At 39.9% G+C, this 19,439-nt stretch overlaps 1 protein-coding gene across 1 annotated transcript; it reads right to left on the bottom strand.

The window, feature by feature from the left end:
• Nucleotides 1-14,165: 14,165 nt before the first annotated feature.
• On the bottom strand, nt 14,166-16,175 carry LOC124159715. The gene has a single exon (XM_046535625.1). The coding sequence runs from the start codon at nt 16,173-16,175 to the stop codon at nt 14,166-14,168; it is 2,010 nt and encodes a 669-aa protein (XP_046391581.1).
• Between the last annotated feature and the right edge of the window lie 3,264 nt (nt 16,176-19,439).

The following is a 19,439-nucleotide window of genomic DNA, read 5'->3' as shown; positions in this document are numbered from 1 at the left end:
AGGCGGTCTCAACAAGCATTCTACAGCACACCTACCACCCCGGACTCCTCGTGATCCACCTCCACCTCCTCAGCGTCCACATGTCTGGTTCGACCTCCACCTACCCGGAGCGGAAGCTCCGCCCAGTTTTAGGAGGAGGTTATCCTCTCAGAAGTACCCGTCATCACGTCCCGCCAATTAAACTCCTTAAGTAGGTAGGATTGTCGGCGCGGAGTCGGCCTCTCCCGTGCTGCTGCTTCGCGGGATAGGTGAGAAGCGGTGGCGATGTGGAATGTGTAGTGTTGCGTGGGTGGGGGGGTGAAGCTTGGGGGGTCGTTACCTCCTTCCCTCCTCCGCAGCCCACCTTCCGTTTCGATTAATTGAAGAGGTAGAGGGAGGGATTTTCCGCCCCTACTCCCACAAGGAAACTCCCTTCCCAAGAGTGTATTCACTGGGCGAATCGAAAAGCCCGCTTTATATCTCGTTTTCCGCGGAGAGGGGAGTTGTCCAATCGTGGAACGCCGAGGTGGCGCGGGCGACGCCCACTGCCGAGAAAGGGGCGCGGTTCAGGTGAGAGAGATGGCGGCTTTCTCGAAGGGTTATCATACATGCAACAGTGCTGTTGCTTTCACCAAAGGCAGTGACGGATTAAGTGGGGGATTCAGAGGGGAAGAGGGCGGCCGCGACACCGTAATTTCAGGAATAAATGTTAAAACGGCAATACATAAGGTGGCTCTCCAGCGAAAGTTTTTATTTTACCCACTGAACGAACAAAATTTAAAAATTAATTGTAAGTAACTAGAAGCCACCTTTCAACGTACGTCAGAACTCAGCCGCAATATTGGTGTGCTATATTTGAAGTGATTCCGGGAGGTTGGATTTAGACGCAAAGACCGCGGAATAATGATTTAAGGCCGTTTTATATTTACAACTAATTTGTACGACGGTATTAATGAAAGGCAGCATTAATATAAATTTAATAGTTGTATTTGAAAATGAATTGCTTGTTAATAAAAGCATAATGTCACAAAAATGGCTGAAATTACTTACTTGGCGAAAAATTATGCTGCGGTGATGTATCCAACACAATAGGCTGGCCATGTTAGTGCCATGTAGCGAAAACCTTTCATTGTTAGTGGCGGCAAAATTGACGAAAACCTCATTGTTTATTTTTTTATAATAATTTATTAGTATACAAAAGCCACTTTTCAACGCATATCAGACCTCAGACGCATTATTGCTTAGATATGTTGCATATCGTCATGCGCTTTGGAAAGTAATGAGCCGCCCTCCAAAATACAACGACCTTAATTAGCACCAGATCAATGATTTTGAGAAGAGAGTAGTAATAATTGTGCTTATGATTTATTTTGAACATAATGATTAACTTGCTTAATTGAAAATTAATGGAAAATCCTAGCTTCAACTTTTTATTTAAACCAATAAAATGGCGTAAATGTAAAGTAATGGAGATCACGGGCAAAAGCTATGGGAGTGGTTCACGGGGGATCGGGTTGGTATGGTGGCTATGGCTTCCCACTTCATGGGTATTTCATGCGGAACACTCCGTTCGTCGGATGGGAGGTATAGCTTGATGAAGTAAAGCCTGTATCACACGATCATTTATTCCATCCCTTTCGAGGGACAACTCCAGCGATAGCTCCAATGATAGCGAGCGATACCGTTTCTCGCCATCATTTTCCGCGATGGGTCCAGGGATAGAAATCCTATCCCTTTTTCCGTCACTCGGCACGTCCCTTTTTCCGTAGCTGAAACCACAGCTGGCACGCACGGCCGTTAACAGCGTTTATAATGCCACGCTTAGATTTTTATTGAACGGAAATGAAGAAAGCGAAGAAAAAAGGAATGGCTACGACCTTGTCATTTGGAAAAATGGGTCGGGAAATGATGGGTCGAGCGATCACCTCTGTGGTCCCTAAAAAGTTATGGCAGGATTACTCGATAGGGATGGAAAAGAATGAACGCATGATTCAAGCTTAACTTAGTTCACAGGGTACTCTTTGTTCTTTAATAAAATTGATGCTCGAAAATGTTTCTAACTAGAGAAGTCCTTATGTATCCGTGGACGCTTCGTTTATATTATGCATATCGATATAAACCACCCGAAAATCCCCCTAGAGAAAAACATTTCACAATCAGAATTTTCCGCGAGGGTTTGGAAATTTAATAATCCAGAGAAAACTTCAATAGAGACAACGGACAGAAGATAAGCGAAACGTGTCTCTCAGTCATTTTTTTAAAAAGAAAGACGTCTAGTGAATTCTCTGTCAGCACGCACCACCTATAAATTGATGCTCAATAAAGCCAACGCGATCGCTTGCCCTGATGAAGTCTCCAGCATAGGAGAGGAAATGTTGGTTACTCCCAAAACCCATTAATATTGACAATAATGGACCACAAAAGTTATAGTTATCTTGTAGTTTTTCAATTAATCTTATATCGGCGTAATTGAATTTGATAACATTGCACATTTCTCTTTGTAATAGACATTAGCAACGAAGGTGGTGATGACTATGCTGGTGATCGACGGTCATGTGGTCCATCTTAATTCATCTTCGTTAGATTTCAGGTTTGGTACCCGTTTATGGAATGCTATTTTTAGAAAAAAATGTGTATTTATATGATATTAATTTACTTTACTCCGTTTTTGTGAACAGGACATATACCTCCAAACCCTGGCCATCTTCTTTGGTGATTTAGCTCCATGATCTTGTGTCCTAAATCATCTTCTCAAAATGCTTAAGTTCTAGCACGTAGCCTCACAATCAGCTGTTATTATCATCCCAATCCCTATAAAAGTTGTGTAATGCTCTCTGTTCGTTCGTTGTGGTATTTAAACGTATCCCACCGCTTTCATTTGCTGTTGTATTTCTTTGTGTGTCTCCGATATGCTTGCTCAGGGAATCTTCAAGGGAATTTTGCAGATCTCTGAACGCCTTCACAACGTCATATCCACCCTCATTTCCTAAATTGAGTCCCATTTACACTCCCAAATTTGCGTCATCAATTTGGTCCAGCATACCACCCAGGGTTGTAGTATAATCTTCTTTTTTCCCTAACCTTGAGGTTCCAAACCTGTAATTCTGTCGATTATAGCTTACTACTTTAATTTCAGTATTGATAGTATTTTTTATTCTGATCATAAAACAGCAATACTTTCCTCTCATTCTATCTTCTTTCCTACCCCAATCCAGTTACTTTAGTTTCCCGAGGTTCTTCTTCCTCTTGTATTTATTGATCTGCCACAAATACTTCCCTGTTGGCCTCCGTTGAGGGATTTTTCTTCAATTTTTCCCACCATTACGTATCTCAATAAATAAGGTATCTCACACTCTCAATTTATTTCTGTCATCTATTAGGATGTTAATCGTTATGACTAAATATTCCGAAGATTGGTCTGACGCAGCTGTCAACTCCGTTCCCCTATCTGCTAGTATTTTCATACCTTGGATATATCTTATCATATACATCCTTAATTACTTATCGTTTGCGACTCATTCGGTGCCGTCCTTTGCCTCACATCTCGTCCAATCGTCGTTCCACCGTTGTCTTCATTAGGACATCGTGTCTCTTGATATAATCGAATAGGGTAGTTTCCTTCAATGAAGGAAACGAAAGGCATTGATTGCGATTCGTTACCCACCATTAGTGTGTTCATAATATAAAAATTATTTGGTTTTCGAAATCTCAGTTCAGACGAATGTTAGTGGTCAATTTTAACCTCATTTGGAAAAGGTGCGCATGGTGCGATTGGTGCCCACGCGATGCCACTCCACGTGACGTCACAGGGACCCAGATGCTATACGAAAAGTCAGGAGTCTGAGATTACCAATGCATGCCTGCGGTACAGAGCTCAGGGAAACACCTCTTAATAATCACTTATTACGAAATTATTACTCGTAAATTGCCTATGGTCGGTAAGTTTCCTTCATTTGATAGGGTATTAATAATCCTTATTTAAGCCAAGTGCTACCTGCTAGCAGGGTACCTACTCTGCTACCTGCCAGCAACCTGCATCGTAGCGGCGCTCATATTCTCGCACCAAGGTGGCCTCATACAGCGGAAGCCGGAACTAGAACAACATCACACGGGCTTTTCCCAGCATTCATGCATAGCGGTCGCGTTTTCGCGCGCTTAAAAATTTTCACTTTTCATTTAATCACGAAAAATAGACATCGTCATTTAAAAATCTAAAAGCGTGAAATACATACTCCAGGACTAATAATCTTTCGATTTAGGCAATAAAAAAGAAATAGGAAACCACCCTATTCAGTTCTCTTGTCTTCTAGGGGTTTTAAAGGCTATTCTTTTCTCCAACTCTTCATAGCACTTCCTCGTTACTTACTAGGTCAATATTTTTAATTGTCTTCATTCTTATGTTGCACCACGTTATGTCTCCACTCTTGGCATCGTATTTCACAAATTCTACTTAAAATATGGTACTACCTCGTACATCATGAGACAATTTATCGGAGAGGTATCTGGAAAATAAGGATTTTTTCATCTCCTACCTTTTAATCGGAAAGGAGCACCATCAAGGCAGCCAGTGATCAATCGCTTTGAACTCAACTTTCAATGTTTTGAAGAATAATTTTTTTGCAATTAACTTACTACGAAGGAACAAGAAATCATGATCGAAACTCAAATCTGTCCTTCTATCATGATCTTAATCAAATCACAAATTGATTCATTATTTATTTTTTACCTCTGATGTCTTATTTGTGACAATATTTTATATAAATTTATATTGATTTTTATTGAGCACGGTAGTCGCGTTCTTCACTATATTTTCTGCAAAGGAAACATAAATAACACATGGGATCTATTAAATTACATACCGCATTATCTTTTTCTATAAACCACAAAACTAATTTTTTTTCACAATCTTTTACAAATATGATGAAAAAACTTTCTGTCAATGCAAAATAATCACGTGTCATGAAAAGCTTTGAAAATTGAATTATGACCAGCCAAAAGTTGAACAATGTAAATATGTAAGTGGCAGTTGAACACGTCCCTCATATTCTTGAATTTTCCGCATTACAGAAACCGTATTAGTTAATTAAAATAACGACAGCACGTCAAAAATATTAAAATCATATTTAAATAGAAGATACTAGCATGAAGTGGCAATCAATAGTTCATGCATGACTTTAATGTATTAGGTAATTAATTCTGGTATTCATCGACAATTTCAAAATTAACTTAAAAATTACAATTTCATTATTTCATGTATTTCAGGTTGAACAAAGGAAACTGCATGCCTGGCAACAAAGATCGTGTAGTTATTTGAAGTATTATGAATGCTGACAGAATGAAGTATTCGCAACGAAAGAGATAAAATATGCATCTTCAACTATGGAAGGCGTGTTTGCAGCAGGTGGATTTTCTACCAAATTGGGTTTGCAGCGATGCGCAGGACTCTCCAAATCGCTGAGGGTGTTTTTTTTATATAAGTAATTCAGTGATTCCTACCATAAATATTTTGCGTTTTCCCTTCCCTCTCCCTTCCCCCTCCCCCAAGGGTCATCCGCTGAAAAACTCAGGAGTATGGTATATACCGAGGTATGAACGAAGGTCTCTCTTTGATAAGAGTGTTTCGAGAGTCAACGTGATTATATGAAATAAGGTTTATGGTGATAACCAAAATGGTATAGACTCGTAAATTGGGTCTTTCTATGAGATATTTCGTGAACTAAAAGTTCACAAATAAACCTGGTAAAAAGAGCATGCATGGAATATTCCATACATTGGCCAAAAAAATAAAAGGTACAAATACAAGAACAATTAAGCCCAAAAATGCAAATAATGAAGCCGGCATAAGGTAATCAAAAATGCATGCTCGAAGGTACTGTATTGAGCTAATTGATGTGTACGAATACGATTTCTTTCATTTTTCGATGTCTTACCGGGTAACTAACTAAATTGTATATAAAAGTCATATGTACTAACCCACTCTATTACAGGTTAACGTAGAAGTAAGGAGACAGAGATTAGCGCAAAAAGAATAATAAAAATAGAGATATGCGTATAAACCTAGCGTTTATCCGATTAGCACGATGGTCGAGTGAAAATTACCAATTGAACGTACGAACCGACGAAAGCATGCGTGTGATTCGTGTGACCTCCAACTTTGGGGGGAGAAGAAAGAATACACCAGGAGAAGAGGATTACACGAAGAAGAAAGCGAGTGAATTAGCTTTGCTTTGGGCCCTTAAGCCTGTAATCAATGCGTCGAGTAAGGCTAGGTTTTTTATCTTGCGTGAATTTCAGTTTTTTTTGTCGAACAAAGGTTTGGCATGCGCTGTATACCATTGCAGTGTACGGGGATGAAACTGTGTCACTTGGACGGTAAAGTGGTATTTCCTGCTGGTGTCATTGTGATTTCCCGTGTACTGTAATGGGGCGTATGCAATTCCTTGGGGGAAGAGTCATTAATCTTTTTTTCGTGTACTAACCCGCTCTCTTCCTAGTCTGGAGTAATTCCCTTGGCCGAAGAAATGAAGATTTCTAAACTTTGATACCATGAAACAACTAATTAAGGGTCGTCTCAATATAGAAAATCTTCTTGTTGAATACGGGAAGAACTGAGTTTTAATACATTTTCCACTGGCTCTTTTTGTTTATTTTTTTTTCGATTTTTTATCTTCAATCCTACTATTAGGATGATGGAATTTAATTTGGTAGATGAGAAGAATCAAATGTCCCCCCGTCTACTTATTTGGTCCTCACCTTTCTATGCATCTTAGTTTCGATGTTTCTCTATTACCTCCTCTGAATACTACTAAAACATGATTCACCGTCAACATAGATGTTTTTTATAATATTTTTTTAAATATTTTTTACATTTAGAGTTATAATCAGTATTAGTTCACGGTAACCATTTTCAATTTTCTTTTATTTTGAATCACTTTTTCCTTTTAATCCAATATTTTACTAAACCCGAATGTTTTTTTTTAATTCGTGATGTAAATCCTACCATTTAGTTCATCTAACTTATTTTTAGCCTTTTTTCTGCAAGTATTGCGTATATTACCGTATTTATTTGCTCATTTTTTTCTTTATAGAAGACATCATTATATTTCTGTTTTACAAATAAATTTACATTCATTATTTAAGTATTAAGATCTCTTTGCCAAGCATCACTCGTACACGTCATGGTAATTGGATGTAATCAGTCTCTTTTCGTTTATATTTATTTGTTTCTGAATTTCTAAGCTCTGTATAAATTCATAGTATCCATAATTCATATTCGTGATATTTTTCCATTCGTCATTTATGAATTCAATTTGTTCCCAAAAAATTTGCAGAAGTTTTTTTTTCAAAATAGAACATTCTTATGCGAATACCTACGTTCAATTTATTTTCTCGCAGGTGAAATCTTTTTAACCAATACTTACGCTCGATAGCATGTAATTTTCGTCTTTCTGTAAAAATTTTATTTGTTGATAAAATTTATGGTGAATAATTTTTGTTTCGGAACATCAGTTCTTAAGAATGTCCATATTTGTTAAGCATAAATACTTCTGTAATTTCCTTGCCAATGGAAGATGCCCCCTCCATTTTATCAATTTATTCCGAAAAAATACTTGATTTATTTAGCTTACACTCAAGCTCTAGCCTCCATGGTGACTCATAAGTAGTAAATTATATTTTTTACGAAATCAATCAAATTTAAACAGCAGTAAAGCATACGGATGAGATATCTTCAGGTTTGAGATCACCATGTGTCTATAGCTTAGCTAACCAATTTATAGAAATTCCCTGCAACGTTCTAAATGAAATTTTTAATTAGATTTTCATGCGTTACAGTAGAAATGAAAAAAATTCAACTTTTCGTGCAGAGGTAAGACTTTGCCTTTGTATGTCATTAAAATTTGAGCTTGACCGCATACGTAGTGATTACTCATGTCGTAGTGAATATCAGTGTACTGACATGAAATATATGTAATTCCAAGAGGACAATTCAATTTATGGATTTTTTTCTCCTCAGCAGCGAGTCATATCGGAGGATGTGGTCTGGAAGCTGGTGGAAATCAGAGAGCTAATCCAGATTCTGTCGGAGCACCTACCACGCAAAACGGTAAGAAAATCATTTCATTGCGTCTTTATGTCGTTCCGGACATTATTTAAAAAGTATGTTATAATTAGTTTTAAAAAAAGAATTATAACATCTTATGTGTATATCAAGAGTATTTAACGTTTGAATAAGTGCTAGTAAGTTAGTGGGATGACAGTATATTTTTAGTTTGAATATGGGAATGAAATTGAGTGTGATGGATGTTGTTTTGTGTGAATTAAAGAATGAAGTATCATGAAAAATGAATGCATGCATGGTAATGAGATGGGAGAATATTTTTCATGCGAATAAAAGTGTGTATGTGTAATTTAGTGTGTATAAGCCAATGTAATTTGGTAAGATGTGCACGTATTGTTTAGTGTGGATCAGGGTATGTAAGGTATCGTGATTTAGGTACGTTGTTCGGTGTGAATGAGATAATGTAATTTTGTGGGAATGAGGATGTGTAAATTAGTAAAAGGGAGGTTTTCCTAGTTATTTGTATGTGTAAATTTATAATTAAGTGCAATGGCGTGGAGTAAATTTACAAATGGAAAATTGCCTGGAGTTAAGCGAAAAACGTAAGTATAAATCTAAAAATCTCGGAAATCGTTTTGATCCAGGTGATCCGAAAAGAGGTCTACAATCACAAAAGTTGTAGAAAAAATCGTTTTCGTATAGTGGTTAATAATTTAAAATGTTTGGGTGGGAAAAAGTTATAGTATCATTGTGTGATGTCCACAGGTTATGAAATTCGGTACTTATCAACGATATCTGTAGATTTTACTTATTTTGCAAAAGAAATTAGTAATGTAAGCGTGAATCGCGCGATCACTTTTCCATAATCACCGATAGGTTATCATGGACCAAATTAGTGACCGCTCATTGTCACATCATTTTGTTAATCACACGGTCCTACGCCGCCTCTTTTTCCATCACTTCTTCGGGCGCTTTTCGTGTCTAAAACTGTCATTCCATCAAAAGCCAAATAGGACGATACAATTGCTAGTAGCGGCTGATATTACTTTTGATTGACTGAATTCAGGTTTCAGCAATGGTTTCAGCGACCCAAAATGTGACATACTGGAAAATGCGGTGGGATTTCCATGCCTGGAGCCACGGCGGGAAATGACCGCGTGAAGCAATCATTTATCATCGGTCATCATTGGACCGATCACTGCAGCTATCACTCGAAACGGACGAAAAAAAAACATATTATGATCCACGCTTTCTTTAATGATACCAAGGACATGTCCGATGAATTTGTCTCTCACACTAAAACTGTTTTTTATGCTATATTTTTCCTTTTGCTCTGCGCCATCAACTGCTAAAATTCCTAAGGCGAAACCAAATCATTGAGATAGATAATTTGCGTTAAATGCACTAAACCTAATTTCTCTGGCTCTAAACTTAAGAGGGAAATAAAGAGTACCTAAGTACCTAAAAGGTGATTCGACCAGAGCTTTGGCGCGGAAATCGAGCACCGTAACTACTAATTCACAGTGGCATATATTCACATGTCGTTCTGAAGGCAATACATTTCGCTTGCACATGTTTAAATGGGGAACATGCATGAAATTTGTTCATCATGCTAGTAAGTCTCACTGAATAGACAATATCCTCACGAATCCAAATATATAAACCAAAACTCTCCTAGTATTCCACAAACGTCATTAAATGCTGATTAAAAGTGCTCGAATATAGCTTGAAGTCACGTGACCTAAAACGCCCTCTGACGTCAACGGACGGTACACTATTCACTTCACTAAGAGAGTAGAGCGGTAGAGCCTTAAATTCAAGATATCGAAATAAAAATAGCAATTATTTTCGCCAAATTTGCGCTTGAGCCCCTGCATTGACCGATTTTCTATCCACTTCTTCAGTCTGTCATCAGTGGATACCGTGCCGTGACGTCACGCTCCGATGACGTCGTCGTATTTTTTGAGCACTTGCGATGTCTGATGTTTTCCCATTTTTTCACACAGAAGCTTCCTTTGAATTATGTATTTCATTTCCGAATCGCAACACGACGCATTTTTAAGGTATACATGCATTTTGTTTCCTTTTAGGTTGCAATTTAATATTGTGGCCTTATTCTTACAATTCATGCCTAGGTTTAGAAGTCGGATTTCGTTATTAGTTGAAGTTTCAACACCCTGCGGAATAGGAAAAACATAACCGGGAAGCTGTAATCTTTACAAAAAATGATAATTCTCTTGATGAAGAAGTAAAAGCAAAGTTTACCGCCAAGACGCTTCTGTGGAATCTCTTGTTACAGAGGGCTTTTATTCAGATGAGTGGACGCTTGCTGAAAAGATCGTCCCTAACTCCGGATGAAGAGCCCATTCCCCTTAGCTCACCCTCTCTGAATTTCAACGACTCTTTTTCAACTATTCGAAAACTAGACTTGAATTGTAAGAGTCCATAGTACCGTATTGCAACATAAAAGGAATGAATGTGTGTATCTCAAGTATTCGTCGTGTTGCGACAAGGAAGCAAAATAATTTAAAACAAAGAGTGAACAATAGTGGTCGGAAATCATGTTTGGCGACCTTTCCGCTTGTGTGCTGATAGTCTGATTCTGCAGATTCTGCACGTGGCGTTTGTTTCAAAGTATTTTACTACGGTATTTCTAGTTTAATTAAACCCTCAGAAAGAGGGTGCTGTGTCACCATTTTAATGGCATCTAGTTTAAAGTATTGCATTTACTTACGTTTGCCATTTTCCGTGATGAATTTGGAGGTTTCAAGATAGTCCTCAGTTTTTTGCTTCTGCTCATGCACTGAGTTTCATTACTGCAGGGAGGACAGCACTCTCGGCTAATAATGTGGTTCACCGTGGACGCCGCCAGAACTCGATTGAGAATGATAGCAGATTGTTTGGCGGACTGTGCTCCGCAGCCCCCCATTCGATTCTGGGCACTTCCCTCCACCAGTCAAGTCTCTCTCATATCGCCATCGAGTATGGATATCCCTACCCATAACACACCTTTGTGGCATAGTCCCCCTCCCCTCCATTATCATTCCTTTCCGACTTCTCCCCTCTTTCCGTACTCTCTTCCCCTCCTTCGCCTCTCTGAATTTCGCGCGGTCGGACCCGCAGCTGAGAGACCGCGGTCCTGCGGTCATTGTTATGGCTTTGTGTAATCACGCTCGTGTTTCATAGTGATCGGGTTAGTTTAATCATTTTCCTGTTTCCTGAATTACATTTTCTTGTGTTTAGTGCTGATGTTGATCGAGGTTGTTACTGTAGCTGAACGCTTAAACTCGGATATCCATGGTGAGTAATATTTAATGAAATCAAACGATGAATTGAACACAATTTTTAGCTTCCTTGCTACATGGCGATCGAAAAGCTTCGTGACAGTAGCCCACTGTGGTTGTTTCATGGGACGATCAATGAATCAACAAAAATATAAATTCTTTTCGGAGCTGAAGGGATTCTGTATTGAAATCAATCATCCACCTCCTAGATGGAATGCTGTCATTTGAGATTGCCTTCTAGCGTTGGACAACCGGCAAATGTTTTTCGAGGCATTTTTCGTATTATCAATTCCAACTATTTACATTATTATTCCGGTAGCCAAATTTAGGATCTAGTTGGCTTAACCAGTTGTGCGTGCACTTGGAATTTTAGGACGTACGGAAAAACTCCTCGGTGAAGCGGGGGTCCCAAGTTCATAGTGAAGGCTCTCCTGCGATTCAGGGTAGGGGCACTACAAAATCCCTCCCCCCCAATCGTGGGGGGGTAACGCCCCTCTCTGCCCTCATCCAGATAGCGAGGCCAGGGATGCCAACTTACAAAAAATACTGGGGGGGCCCAAACCGGGAATCCGGCCGAGGGAAATTTTATAAGTAGTGAGTTTTAAGTTTTTTAAGCATTTTATAAGAGTCATATGATGAACATTAAAACCTTGATATCTCGAATCTCGATATCTGGACACTCCGGGGAAAATCGACAAGCCTGACACATTTTTCCCCACACCCATAACGAATTTTTGAGAGGGCTCGGGCCCCCTCAGGCCCCATGGAGTCGGCGCCACTGAGCATGGCAAATTGGAATCAAGCTTGATTTCCACATGACCAAACAGGACAATCAGGCTTGAATCAAGCTGGACAATTCAAGCCGGAAAGCTGGATTCAAGCTTTAATCATATGGACTAATCTTTGCCGTACAAGTTTGACAATAAGCTGGAATCGAGCCTACCAATTGAGATGTTTGAATTTGGCACCAAAATTCATGCTGAGGGCAAACTGGCCACTAGAGCGCAGAACTGACTTTTATATTTCACTCGGCTAAAGGGAAGCTGCAGAGGCCTGGCTAATCTTGCCGAACTAGCAACCTTGACTCAAATTTGAATCAACCTTACCAATACGGCTTGGATCATGCTTTCCAATTCAAACTTGAATCAAGCAAGCTAATAAACTTGAGTCTCAAGGGAGAGCCAAGTTGGACGTAAGCTTATATGCTATCTGGGCTTGTTAATGCGCCCTTGGATCATTTAAGTAAGTGGAAAAGTTTTTCCTGAACTATCTTCCATATAATGGGGTGGGGAATTGAGTTTCAAATTCTCCTTATAAAATGTTGCCTAGCCTTCAAGTCAGAGCGGAGTGGCTATTATATGGATGAGGGCACAAACAATTTTGTTAATCGGGCTGTTTACATGAAAGAGTGAGTACAATCTCTGATTTCTGGGTAGGGAGGGTGCCAGCCCACCCTGACCTTGCTACCAGTAGGCTCATAAAGCAACTGTTAATTTTACTTTTAGTGACTGATATTATTATTTTTCACTGTACAGAGGTTTCAATGGCTAATAAACCCAGGCCTAAGTCATTTTTGTTACTTAAAAGAAAGGATCAATCCAAGAGTAGTTACATAGTCGACTTAATGCTTTATCATAACTAATACCTTTGACAGGTAATAATGTTGCACAGCTGTGAATTTGTGCATCCACCCACTGTCCACACCCAGGTGGTTGGTGAACCACTATTTCTATCCAGTTCCTAACTGCAAGAAGGTTTAATGCAATAAAACCATTCTTTCTGAAAGGATGTTTTAGCTAGCAGTATGTAACAATGTTACGGGTGATATTTGTTTAAAATAAACCACTTTTAATTCCTTTTATTCGAAAAGCATTCTTTCAATCTTAACAACCCCCTTTGCTCTGCACAATTGAATCAAAATTTACTTCAGAAAAATATACGTCGAGATAGGATTATAAAACCTACAGAATACAGTAGAATCCTGATTTAAGGTTTTTCAGGGGGGACAAAATTTAAAACACTAAATGCGGACAAACACTAAATGAGGACCTGCCATTTTTTTCAGATTTTAGGGTCTGTAATGATTGGAATGGCTTTTTATGAATAAAAAATATTATTTTAAGTAACTGAAAGGTGCTGAATGCAGCAAAAAATTCGGAATTCTGCTAAAAAAAATGGGTAGTAAAAATAAGTAATGAGAGGATGACAATTGTTTTAATGAAATATTTTAAGAAAATTCTAATAAACCTCAACTCAAAAGCATTCCCACACGGATTATTATGTGGACATTAGTGATTCCATTTTTATGCATATTTCAGTGATCTCGATGAAATTTAGAATTTTTTCTGTAAAAGTGACCTGTAGGTGACTATAGCATTTCTAATATAATAAGAAAAGGTGTAAGTAGGTACTCGAAAAATCATGAGGAATGAGTGAAATAAAGGGACAGCAGAAGATCGCTAATCCCGAATTCTCAACTACCGAATATCTAGTAAAAGGGAGGTTTTCTGGAATTTTGCCAACTTAACGTTTTCTGTTGCCTCGGCGAAACAAGGGATTTATGAGCCTTTAAAAAGCCTCCTATGCGCACATTTTGGATTTCGAGGTCATCCAAAAAAGCAGAATCTTAAATGAGCGTAGTTTTTCCCGGCGAATCGAATGAATAAAATCTTCTCGGGTTAAGCACCGGGTCAGGCTTTTTGAGGCCAACGTTTCAATGAGTACCTCACTCATCGTCTTCAGGGCTGAGACTGAATGCCGAGCTTGGTCTACGCCAGATATTTATAGCGAGCTAGCCAACGGACGGTTGAGGCCCATTGTTGACCAGCCGATTCAAATTTGGCTCAAGGGTTTTGGAGTCTGAATTGTGACCGCGACCGTTGTATTTTATTTATCAGCGGTCTCCATATTTGGCTGATGTTCTGCCCATAGTCTCGGTTAAGCCTTTTGTCTTCGAGACGTATTTCAATTCCCTCCTTCACAATTCGATCCCAGTACCCATCAGAACGGCAAAGGATTTTGGTGCCGTCAAAATTTATGGAGTGCGCCATATCGAGGCTATGTTCTGCCAAGGCCGATTTTTCTGGTTGACAAAGTCTTATGTGCCTCTTATGTTCTTTTATTCTTGCTTCTACCGTACGAGAGGTCTCTCCAACGTAGGCAAGGCCACACTCACAAGGGATGTGATACACTCCAGGCACCCTGAGCCCAAGGTCGTCCTTAACTCTCACGAGCCCATCCCGAATTTTCTTCGGAGGTCTATGGATCACCTGTAGATTGTGCCGAAGTAAAATTCTCCCGATTTTCCCCGAAATGGTGGATACATAGGGAATACAGGCTCTTCCTAATGGCTTTTCATTATCTTCATCCGTTGGTTTACGGGGTCTGATGGTTCTTCCCAAGGCCAAACGAAAATCTCTGTCACTGTATCCGTTACGTTTGAACGTAGTTTTTAAATTTTTAATTTCAGCGGGGAGATTTTCTGCATCAGCGACTATTTTGGCTCGGTGTATTAAGGTGGTCAAGACGCCTTGCTTTTGGGAGGGATGGTGGTGGCTTCTCCCATTAAGGTAAAGATTAGTGTGGGTAGGTTTTCTATACACACTATGCCCAAGAGTCCCATCAGGTTTCCTTTGAATTAGGATGTCGAGGAAAGGAATGCAGTAGTTATTTTCCTCCTCCATGGTAAATTTGATGTTAGGATGCTGTTGATTCCTGTGACTTAAAAAGTCATCAAGTGTATTCCGTCCATGTTGCCAAATGACGAAAGTGTCGTCCACGTACCGGAAGAAATACCTCGGTCGAAGTGAAGCCGATTGCAGAGCTTTTTCTTCAAAATCCTCCATGAAGAGGTTGGCAATAGCTGGAGAAAGAGGAGATCCCATAGGAACTCCATCCATCTGCTCATAATATTTTCCTCCATAAAGGAAATAGGTTGATTTTAGGACATGTCGGAACAGTCTAACTGTCATCTCGTCAAATTTACTTTCCAGGATGTTAAATGTGTCTTCCAATGGAACTCTTGTGAACAAGGAAACTACATCAAGGCTCACCATGATGTCTGAAGGTTTAAGCCGTATACCTCCAAGTGTCTTCACAAACTCGGCCGAGTTTTTAATATGATGTACGCAATGCCCAACTATAGGCGACAACACGGAAGAGAGATACCTTGCCAGATTGTACGTTGGGGCGTTGATAGCACTCACGATGGGCCTGAGTGGAATGCCATTCTTGTGAACCTTAGGTAGACCATAGAACCTTGGTGGAACGGCTCCCCGCACCGTAAGGTTGGATTTTGATTCCGGCTCCATCTTCGTGTCTTTGATGAGTGCGGAAGTCTTCCTCACGATAGCATCCGTAGGATCTCTGTCGAGGACTCTGTAGGACCCATCTTGAAGAATCTCATTCACTTTTTTGTGATACTCTTCAGTGGACATCAAAACTGTTGCGTTCCCTTTGTCAGCGGGTAAAACAACGATTTTAGGATCCCTTCGGATGGCGTGTAGTGCATTTCTTTCCTCTCTTGTGAGGTTAGGCTTCGGTGGAACTGCCCTTTTTAGCGTCATTACGACGTCACTTCTAATCTCATCGGCTGCCTCAACCGGAAGCTTCCGAATTGCCTGCTCAACTCCTCCAATGAAGTCCAAAAAAGGAATTGATTTTGGAGCCGGGGCAAAATTGAGGCCCTTGGAAAGCACTGACGTTTTTGCCGAATCAAGAGGTTTCCCCGTTAGGTTAATCACCACACGATTACAATCCAAAGAGGATGTGAACTCTGACCTGCTCGATAGGCGTTCGAACTTTCCCTTCTGTCTTCGCGTGTCGTTTTGGAGCTGAAGTTCTCCTTGAGCCATAGAAACACCTCATAATATTTTCCTCCATAAAGGAAATAGGTTGATTTTAGGACATGTCGGAACAGTCTAACTGTCATCTCGTCAAATTTACTTTCCAGCTCGTTTTAAAACGAGCGAGTTTTGCTCTCATCCGAGAGCGGATCCATCAGAAGAGGAGTGCCTTGGATGCCAACGCCAAGGAGCTATTGGGTCTACATCTCAGCTTATCCGTTACTCTCTCGCCGCTGGATTGGGAGTATGTTGATCGGGTGACTATATATACTAACACCAGATTCGTTGTCATATATCCGCGGCCTTATGCAGGTCAAATGGAGCCGGGAGAAGTTGCTTACGCGGCGCGCTGATCACCTTGACTCCGACTCGCCTTGTTTCTCGGCAAGTTTTAATAAAATTTGGTTGGACCTTGAATGACGATTAGCTAAACTCTGTTAAGTGAAAAGGTTTGATCTTCAACAGAACTGGATTTCATCCGAAAAATTGTCAGTGCCTCTGGAGTTTGGCGATTTCGTCAGGGTTATGATGTCGAAGTCAACCACCAAGGGATACCTGCCGGATTTTCGTATTTTTCCGCGCTCATCTATTCTACCGTGAGTATGCGGTGATTTTTTTCCAGCATGAGCGATTTATTTAGAGTCATGGACCGTGATAGTTCGTCAAAACTCCGATTGTCATTATCTTTTGACATTAATTAGCACAAGATAGATATTTTTGAATCGACATCGATATCAACCAGGCGCATGTCGATAAATTGGCTCCGGGATATCTAAATTACGATGTAAAATAATGTTGTTCCGTTGGGAAAGAATGCTCTCACTCACGGTCATGACAGGGGAAACACTTCCTCTGTTCTTTCGCTGTTCCTCCGTGGAAAGTGACCTTGGAATGGATATTAGAAAGAATCTTCTAGTGAACTGCGCAATTGATATTGGGCCTCCTCTTTTGAAAAGAGAAAGTAGCCGACTGAAAAAATATTGGGCTAATAATCGACTGCCCGTAGGTAGTAGAGTTGAAAGGGGCATAAGCCATCAATTGAAAACATAACGAGAAAACCATTATTGTAGCGGCCCTCGGAGGATAACTCGTGTCATCAGTCGTCACGTATCATCGAAGTCAAGTTCAAGAAGTGAAGGATAAGGTAGTTCGAGGTTATTAAGGGATGACTTTGCTCCATTAGATCGGATCTGATACAAAAAGTGCCTGGTGTTTGGATCAGAAGGGGAGCGAAACATTACGAGAAGACAAATCACCCAGCTTGCGAGTTGAAGGTCGCAGCGCTGCGCTCGCGGAAGAAAGCAGTTGAAGAAGCGTTCCCCGGTAGATTCTATCGACTCTTGGTAAACTTTCATGAGACTGTTCTCGTTGATGAGCATAAATTCGAAGATTTGGATGAACCGTCATAAAAAAACGTTAAATCGGCCAAAAAAATCTTGAGCGGGACAAATTTTTACGACCATAAATGCGGAAAAACGCAAAATGCGGAAACACTAAATACGGATAATTTTTACATTGTCCTAATAAGGAATGAATCGGGACCCAAAAAAATAAACGCTAAATGCGGAAAAACGTTAAATGCGAAGACGTTAAATCCGGATCCGACTGTATTGTAGAAATTACTAGTAGTTAGAGTTACCACCAACAGTTTTTGTGCCTACTTGGACATTTTTGATTACCTGCCTTTCTGTTCCATAATTTTAACAAAGGAGGGCTATCTTTCGGAGTGTTCTGTAGCGAGCAAGAGATAAACAAACTAGAATACATAAGGGCAAGATTATCAGAATAAACAATGCTGATATTCCACCCTGGGGCGCAGCTAGGAATTAAGGCAGGGGGGCGTTTAGGACCAACTAATACCGGGGTGTGTGGAGGTATGGAATACCCACCAGGATATGCGGTAGGTGCAAGATTAATAATTTGCGGAATTTTAAGATGAATGGTTGAAAATGGTGAGTTTTACGGCTTTCTGAGGGATATTTTATTAATCCTTACACTATTCTATTAGTAATATCAATCCAATTAAGTAAAATGCATTAAACTTAAAAATTTCTCTGAGCTCCGGGGGGGATTTTATCCCCCAAAGCCCCCCTTGCTGTGCCACTCACTAATTCCACCAACCTCTACTACCAGAATCCTATCAAATACCGGATCTATTACTGCTATTTTCTTACCCATCTTCCCGTTTGATACTAACGTTACCCCTCGTTGACTTTCCTCCCCACTACTACATATAATCTTACACCCATTACTACAGTAGTAGCCACCACCCTTCAACCTCACTTCACATATTCCTAAGTTATCTATCGTCATTTTTCTCCATTTTCCCATATTATATTTTCTAGTCTCCCTGCTCTCATCATTTTCCACACATTCCACGTCCCTACATTTATTGCTGCCTTCTTCTTTTCCATCCTCTTGGTCTTCTTTTCTTCTTTCTTCATTGCTGCTGCTGATGATTATAAGTCACAGCAAGGATTTCGCATGTTGATGACCCCGAGGACCTTTGCCAACCCCATTACCGTTAAAAACACCCATCCTTTGGGACAGGTCCCATTTGATGAGTTTCCGAGGTTCATTTTATTGTAATCCATTTTTTCAGGGAAGAGATAGTTGATAGGGTATCCCATTTCCATTCCATAAGTGTTTTTTACATGACTCCACTACCACTACTTACACTTCGCACTACCATTCATTTGGCTCCTGCACTTCGACCTATCAGTGATGGGTGGCCCTACCATGAGTAATTAAACTTTAATGCTACCAGTGCAGCTCTAGGGGTCATGGGAAGGCACAAGCCTTTCCACCATGCCAAGGCTGTAGCCCAGGAAAGGGAAGGATTCATGGTGTTATAAAACTTATGAGGAGGATTTCTTATTTGAATGTTACAACTTTCAGGTGAGACTTCGGAAGCTCCTATGATCAAAAGAATCTAGCTGCTGGTTATTGTTGAGGCTTCTTGCTTCAATGGTAAGTGCCATTTTCTTCAAACTGTGTGTTTAAAAATTGAATTTGCCCATTTTATGAATTATTTGGCATGTGGTCAGCTTAATTTAAGAGAGGGCATCTGTTTGGAAATGTTCACAAACCTTAAAATTTTATTATAATGGTTTCTTTTTGATGAGTGAAGCCAGTGGGGTAGCCAGGAAGAATTTTGTTCTGGGGAAGAAAGGGGGAAGGGGAGGGCCCAAAACCAAAAGGAAAATTAAAAAAAAAAACAGGGTATGAAGTAGGGGTTCTTTTAAATAATTTAAATTTTTTTTGTAATCTAAA

Source organism: Ischnura elegans, chromosome 5 (genome assembly GCF_921293095.1).
Source record: "Ischnura elegans chromosome 5, ioIscEleg1.1, whole genome shotgun sequence".
Lineage (NCBI taxonomy): Eukaryota > Metazoa > Arthropoda > Insecta > Odonata > Coenagrionidae > Ischnura > Ischnura elegans.
The sequence above is the reverse complement of the archived record's forward strand: the minus strand, read 5'-3'. Positions and strand labels throughout refer to the sequence as shown.

What these genes read in the sequence shown, in the direction of transcription:
- LOC124159715 (XM_046535625.1), bottom strand. Translation starts at nt 16,175, where the DNA reads ATGGCTCAAGGAGAACTTCAGCTCCAAAACGACACGCGAAGACAGAAG.